Here is a 7617-nt window from a genome sequence, read left to right on the forward strand (position 1 = left end):
GATTCAAAAAATGTAGTAATACAAGATACTCGCTAGCCGCAGCTCTCTTTCAGACAAATTAGCAGTACAGTGGAACTTTGTTTTATATGATTCCTCTTTAGCTGGCTTGTTCTGGCTACATTTTTGCCACAGATTTTGCACAGCTGCTCAGTTTTCTTCCATTTGAAAATGCTCTGTATGAAACTCATCTGCCTCTTTTCCCAGAATCCAGAACTCGGTTTACTGCATGAGCCTTTGTCAAACAAAGTAGACGGTAATGCTATGCTCAAACTGAGAGCAAACTGAACTATTCCTACGATGCAATTACATACAAACTCAATGCGATGATCCATATTGCCTTTTCTGTCGTATTGCTAGTCAACTGACTGAGTTTATTAAGTCATTACACAAATTCAGCAACTAATTAAGGCAAAAACAAAACATAGAATCAGTTTATATTGTTGCCAGTGGAATGTTGGAAAAGGACTTTATTTAAAGAAGGCATACACAAAAAAAACATGTGCATCTGTCTGTAGGCAGGTGGGGGTGGTATTAAATGGAGATTTCTTTTTTTTTTCATGTGCTGAGACTTGTGCACACATCGTCTTCTTTGATCAGTCAGTTTTGTTAATTAACGAGTTGGATAAAAAGGTCTATGTCGGTGTTGGCGCCGCTGTGGTGGCCTGCTGATGTCTAAGCAACTGTTGCCTAGCATGCAGAGGTCAAACGCGAGCCCAGAGGATAGATATGGAAACTGGTTGGCTGGATGGATGCATGGAGAATAGGGATGAATCAAAACTTTGCATAAGCTAGGCAACACTTTGGTCAAGTGATAGTTACTTCTTTTTTTCCAAAAGTAACTAGGACAAAGCAAAGGCCATAACGTCAAATGGATGGATGCATAGAGGAAAGGAGATGGATAAAGGGAGCGAAAAGTGGCTCACAATGGGTTTACGCGGGAACTCAGTTTTGGGAGCAGTACTTCCAGAAGCACACTGTTGAAGAAAAAAAACAGAATGAAAAAACTTGGAGAGAATAGAAGTCACACTAACAAACTTTGTTAGCATTAGTAATCCTTCTTGTTTTTTTGGGTTTTTTTTTTTTGTCCATCACTTTGTATTTACAAGAGGGCAAGTGAATTTCGCCAATTTCAGTAATCTTTCGAATTTGCAGTACCACCTTGAGATTTACCTGACCTGACATGAGTTTTTTGAGATACAAGTCGTTTTGCTTTGACTCAGTTCAACACACTTCACAAAAAAGCAAATATTGAACAATTCCTAAAAAAGAAACGTTAATGCCCCTCCCAGTTTAATGTTACTGTCGGAGGAAACATGAAGCAAAGTGTTATACCAGTCTAGCTTAACGCTAGCAAACAGCACAACAGACATGCTATTGTTAGCATCAATAGTTGCGATTCGAGAAGGAACTGATATTTCAACACAAACAGTGGGGCAGCCAACACATCGAAGGATATTTACAGTAATTACTCAAAGGCATCTGTTCTTTAAAAGTGTCTAATATTACTGTAGTTTAGTGAGTCATTAACCTCCTTATCCCACTGTGGGGTGAGAACACTTGTGAGTGTTTGCGAAGGTAGCGAATGTTGCATTTTCTTCAGGAATTGTGTTCGTATTTTCCTTGTGACAAGAAAAAAAAACACTTAAATTGTTGTTGTATGTTTTATGAACGTTTGCAACCTTGAATGAACCCTGATGTGAACGTGCAATTGCTATCATCACCAACAGTCACAAATTTTTCTTTTTTACTTTCTAATTATTTATGTTAGTTAGTGAACCAATTAAACTCGTATCTCAAGGCACCACTGCATGATGTACATTTTGGATGAAACTTTTACATTTGGCTATTGTGACTCAAATATTGTGTTACAGTGTTACAGATTGCAAATATGTTGTACAGTAGCTGTGTTCTTTTCAGAGCAGGACGAGATGGAATAAAGTCAGAGCAACGTAACGCTCACACGCACAAATACTATTGCAAACATTGTTACCTCTTTTGTTGGTCTTCTTGGACTGTGGTGGAAGCGACTTGCGTGAGACGCGGCCGGTAAGGCTGGGAACGATGACGCCAGCACTCGCTCTGGAAGCCGTGCTACCAGTGGTTGCTGGTAGGACCGTCGGCAACATCACTGCAGCCTCATCATAAGACCATGAAAGACAATTAACAAAAATAGGGAGGGTTGTACTACAACTGGGTTCTCTCAACGTGGTTGACCTCTGCAAAGGACAAACAATCCTAATTTGGACCAATCCTACACTTTCATAAACACTGAACTGTTTATGATGCCTCAAGGTAGAGATGCAAAGGATAGACATATGTAAAATACAAGGGACATACTGTAAGGAAATTTGATTTTGGTATGGGTGGCATGGTGGTCGTCTGGATAGCATGTCTTCCTCACAGCAGAGGTGCAGGGATTGATTCCTCCAGCCTTCCTGTGTGGAGTTTGCGTATTCTCCCCGTGCCTACGTGGGTTTTCTCCGGCTACCCCGGTTTCCTCCCAAATTTCAAAAACATCCTGGCAGGTTGATTGGGCTCTCCAAATTGTCCCTTGGTGTGATTGTGAGCGCAAAAGGTTGTTTGTGTGTGTGCCCTGCGATTGGCTAGCAAACACTTCAGGGAGTACCCTGCCTACTGCCCGAAGACAGCTGGGATAGGCTCCAGCACGTCTGCCACTCTCGTGAGGGTAAGTGGAGTAGAAAATGGATGGATGATTTAGTGCGGTGTGCACACCTACTCATCACATGCAAAATGCATTTGCATATTGTGACACCATAGTCAATTTATTAACATAACCGCCCCACATTATTTTTATCTACCCATGACTTGGCTAAAAGTGGGGTTTCTGGGAGGCAATTGTACTTTCTTAGATTGCGTAAAATCCGGTCACTTGTTATGTGCAACGTGATTAAAAGTCACCTACCATTTTATTTTTTCGCCCTGGATTTCTGGCATTTCCTGAAAAGAAAAATAAACTAATGAAATAAAGTTATTTATGATATCATTGTCAAATTCATTTCATATCATCTCCAGTAGATCAATCTCAAAGAACCTTGGTTTATTAGCACCCAGGTCATTACTTAGTTTAGAAGCTAACCATAGAGCATATTTGACAATAAAGCTTGACTTGAATTGACTTCATACATTGCATTTCATCCATTATGCCAAGAAGTCCATTAGAACCAAAGCATTCAGTGCCAAGGTAGAGTTGAGTCATTTTATGATTTTTGTTTCATTGGTAGTACGAGTCTGATGTGCTGGCCCTTTAAATCACAAGCACTTTGAGGAATGATAAGAAGTCAAACCGCCAGCAGAGGGTAGCAGTGCGAATTCCATGTGTTTGCCAACTATTTACAGTAGGGGCAGGATGTGCTAACTGTCATGGCGCCACAGCACAGTTAACTTTAGACGATCTGAAGCATACATTCAAGCAGGGAATATATTTATGTCTGTATGTCACAGGATAAGTGTCATTACCGTTCGCAGAAATATGTGTATGTTATGAATGAAAAAAGTACAACGATCAAGGAATTACGATGAAAACGACAAGGTCGCTTCGTGAACAGCCGCTGATGGACACTTCGCGAGGCGTGTCCAAAAAGTTCCAGGACTGGTGTCACAAAAATTACACTTCAAATCCAAGTGATAAACTTTTAATTTGGAAGTAACCCCTATGAAGTCAAACACACTCTCACATCTTCACGCACTCCTGCAATGATTCCTCTTGGATCCTCCACAGTCTTTGTCACAAAAATCTTGACTTTGTCCACATACTGTATTTTGAAAAGGGTTCCCTTGAGCTTTGTAAAAAGGAAAAAACAAACAAACTGAGCCAGGTCGGGTGAACAAGTAGGCTTGCTCGAACCAGGCAAAGTTAATTTCCGCAGGGAACTGTCAGATGCTCAGGGCACTGTGGGGGTTTTGTCATGGTGAAGCAGCTGCGAGTGGCCCTGTCACATGATCATTCCTTTTCATGCAATGAATGAAGCAAATACTGAACGGATCTTTTTGTAGACATCCTGGACTTTTCTGACACTTCATAAATCTTCCAAGTGGCTCTGCATGAATGATAGTGCTACATGGCCTTGATCTAAATCAGAATTTGGATTTACGATTAGAACAGTGCCAGCTAGCATTGTGCTCCACTGTAGAGATGTTTACGTTGAAAAACATGAAATAAATGATCAGTAACATTAAGGGTCACTGTTATTTTGCCCTCCCTCCCCCCCAAAAAAGTTCTCTGGATTTTCAAATGTGGATCAGGGCAACATGATGTGTGAGAATGCGAACCTCTTGGCAGGAAGGTGATCCTTGTGCTCAGTGTACTGTTGAACGTCCGATGCATCTCCTCAAGAACTGAGATCATTTTCAGTATCTGGACCCGCTTCTCAGAACCGTCTGCCCCCGAAGGGTATCTCAGGCCAGCAGTCTTGGAGGTGATTCGGTCTCCTCGTCTTGTGCCTTCCGTCCCAGACGCTCTGCCGTTCACACGCCATTGTTTGAGGAGCTCACTTTGACCAAAGGCGGAAAACCTTGGCGGTGCAGCTGACAAATGAAAATGAGTAGGAAGAAGACTTGGAGGTTTCATGTGATCTAGGGAAACAAATGTTCAAGAAGTCATTGCCTCAAATGATTTGCTCACCTGTCAATGCAAGAATCTTGGAGATTTAGTTAAAAGTAACAACTCAAGCTGTCACATTCTGTGCTCCATCCTGCTGCTCTCCTGCAATTAAGCTTTATGTTGCTAATTTGCAATCAACCAGTCCCTTGAGATAAAAGCTTCATTTGTACATGGACCACCCATCAAAATTAATTAAAATGCCATTAGTACACGCAAACAACAAAATGTATTAGAATGGGTATTTTATTAAGGAAGTATAACACTCCATTACATTGTACTTCATGAAAAAAAATGTACGGACATGGCTGTTTTTGCCACACTGCATCAGTGGAATGGCCACCATGGCAGTATGAGACAGATATGCATACTTTTCATTGCGATGTCTCAACTCGTCTGAGCTCATCAGTACAGCACTGATGGTTCTCTGCTGCAGATCAAGACTGTATGACTGTGAGTGGTATTATGTGTGTCTACGTGTGTTGCAGCACTACTTGAGTTCAGTCAGTTGCTTAAAGGCAACAAAAATGCTATTTAACACTGCACTAAGCCAGTGGACTGAAAGACTAAGTTATGCGTTCTGACTAAAACAAAGAGATCAGGACATGTTATTCCAATACTAAAGCCCTTAAACTAGCTAGCTGTAGAATATATATTAGATTCTGCTACTGGTCTATGAATCGCTGAATGGTTTGGCTCCTGTTTAAAGAAATGTGAATGGAATGTAAACCCAATAGGGCTCTGAGGGCTGCAGACCCGCATCGATTAGTGGAACCCAGAGTTCAAAGCAAAGAAGGTGAGGCAGCATTGAGCCGTTATGCTGCATGGACATGGTAAGATGCCAACTGAAGTGAAGTCAGCCCCAATTGTGAATGTTTGTAAAATCCAGGCTCAAAACGATGCACTTTTCCCATACATATGATAAAGCTTTTTTAGAGCATTTCTAAAATCATTTTCTTACACTCTTTTAGTGATTTTAATGAACTGATTTTAGTTCTTTACTTTGCTGTTAAATTTCTTTAACTCTATTGATTGCAAATCAATACACTGTTTGCCTGATGACTAGTCCATGGTGTAGTTTCCCTTTTGGCCAAAGTGAGCGACAATCGACTCCAGCTTTCCGTTATCCAGAAGAGGATAAGCAGTATGGAAACCATATGCATGGATCTTATACACACAGCTTGACCTCACTGCCAGATTCCTTGTCACCTTCATGCAAATCTCTCCAACATTCCTTTAGGACTGATCTCCCAGTTTCTTCCTCTCCCTCCCATCTCCCTCCCGCTCTGCTTTCCCTGCCTGTTTGAGCAAATATTCTGCCGTCGTCTCACCTGGATTGACGGCCTCCAGTGACTCGGACTCAGCAAGTGAAAGGTTTGCTTTCTGTCCCCACTTTTCTTCACATCCGCTCTACTGTATTTCCCCAGCTAGAAATGCTGACTGTCGCACTGAGCCACAGAGACTCAAGTGCCACACTGTGAGATGAAATTCTCGGTCTCATACCAAGCTAGCATACCTATTCAATAAATAATGAACAAACTAAATCCATTAGTTTTGTGAAAAACAAGAATCCCGTAGCTATATGAAAAATATCTATTGCAAAGTGGCTGAGCTCACTGACATCCATGTGTTTCTGTCCTTCCATAAGAATGATGAAAACTGTCCATGCTATTCGTTTGTCTCATGACACTTGAGTTAGCTGGATTCAAAGATCAAATTGGAACAAGGGAGGGACAGGATTGCAGATCCCTGATTTAAAGAAAAAAGAAATATACAGTATATGTGAGCAAAAACCATGGTCCAAGCAGCCCTCATCAAAGGGTTAAATATTCAGCAAAACCGTTAAATGTGAGACAATAACACACACAAAACATTCAATCAGATTTTTCTGAACCTCACCGTCATGAGGTTCTATTTGAATTTTATGTGGGGATTTGCTCTGATATGATGTGTTCTACCTTAATCCTCAATTTCTTGGTCTTGTCATCAATTTACATACATGCACTTGCGATTTTTAAACTCCAGAGAATTGATGAAACAAGATAAATTCGGTTTTAGAATTAACACCATTGGAAAAGATGAGTAAAAAAACCCAACAACAACATTGATGTTTAGCAAACGACCTGAAAAAGCTTCTTTACCTCTCTCTGTCGGTGCTGCCCAGACTTGGGTGGTGACAATCAACATCATAACAGGAAGGAACGGCAATTTTGCAGTTTGACAAAGCATCGTTGATCTCTTTGATGACTTGGGAAGGACGAAAAATGAAAAGACGATTGAGGTTTTTGGTGTGTCTTCGGATTCTTTGGTTTTGTCTTATTTTGAAGACGGTCCATTGATCATCATCATTTTGTGTGTGTTTTCAATCTGTATTTTCCCCCAAAATATATGTAAAATGGAAGAGTTTCAAAAGAAAAAAGTACTATTTCAACCAAGATTCGGTGTTCGTCCACGCAGCGATATATTTAAATAGTTTTCTAGTTGTCTGAATGAATCCTCTCTATCCTTACTGCTGGTTCAAGTTTCAGAGATGCGCCTCTTAAAGAAGAAGGCTTGTCAAGAGTTTTTGTCGGCGGCACTCGTCTCCTCTTCGAAAAACTTGCCTTTTTAAAATTCTGTGTTGGGACAACCAAGCGGTAAATCTGGGTCCACCAATCGGCTCAAGCTGCTCCGCCTCTTGCTTCTCAATAGATTGGTGACATTTGGGGACTTTGGCAGCCAGCTTTGAGATCCAATATCGTGTTGTAAATGTGTGCTTAGGCTTTAGTGTGTGTATATGCGTGTCTGTGTGCGTGTATGTGTGTTTGTGTGTATGACCTTGGGCTGTGGAAGCAGTGATTAGTTAGTTCTTAATATGTTTGCTCAGGAGCACAGTAACAGAAAGACCCTCTGACGCATGAGGAGACCCACGCAGACACACACACACACACACACACACACACACATGGCAAATACAAATACAGTACATTCAACCTGTTAAAACACAACTTGTACACTAA

General features: G+C 41.1%; 1 protein-coding gene across 1 annotated transcript; it reads right to left on the bottom strand.

Annotated features, from left to right (window-relative positions):
• Window positions 1–514: 514 nt before the first annotated feature.
• urp2 (urotensin II-related peptide) lies at window positions 515–7194 on the bottom strand. The gene is made up of 5 exons (XM_052056997.1): window positions 6760–7194; window positions 4291–4593; window positions 2924–2958; window positions 1991–2135; window positions 515–974 (listed from the first exon to the last, which is right to left on the bottom strand). Exons 1-5 carry the CDS (start codon window positions 6845–6847, stop codon window positions 943–945), a joined length of 603 nt encoding a protein of 200 aa, XP_051912957.1. The 5' UTR covers window positions 6848–7194; the 3' UTR covers window positions 515–942.
• Window positions 7195–7617: the final 423 nt, after the last annotated feature.

Source organism: Hippocampus zosterae, chromosome 2 (assembly GCF_025434085.1).
Source record: "Hippocampus zosterae strain Florida chromosome 2, ASM2543408v3, whole genome shotgun sequence".
Classification (NCBI taxonomy): Eukaryota; Metazoa; Chordata; class Actinopteri; order Syngnathiformes; family Syngnathidae; genus Hippocampus; species Hippocampus zosterae.

Bases quoted from the DNA above. Each gene is read 5' to 3' on its own strand.
- urp2 (XM_052056997.1), bottom strand. From the start codon at position 6,847: ATGCTTTGTCAAACTGCAAAATTGCCGTTCCTTCCTGTTATGATGTTG. The intron at 4,594-6,759 runs GTAAAGAAGCTT...TTGTTTCCCTAG, and splicing joins GGCAGCACCGACAGAGAGAG to ATCACATGAAACCTCCAAGT. The intron at 2,136-2,923 runs GTAGGTGACTTT...TCTTATGATGAG, and splicing joins CAGGGCGAAAAAATAAAATG to GCTGCAGTGATGTTGCCGAC.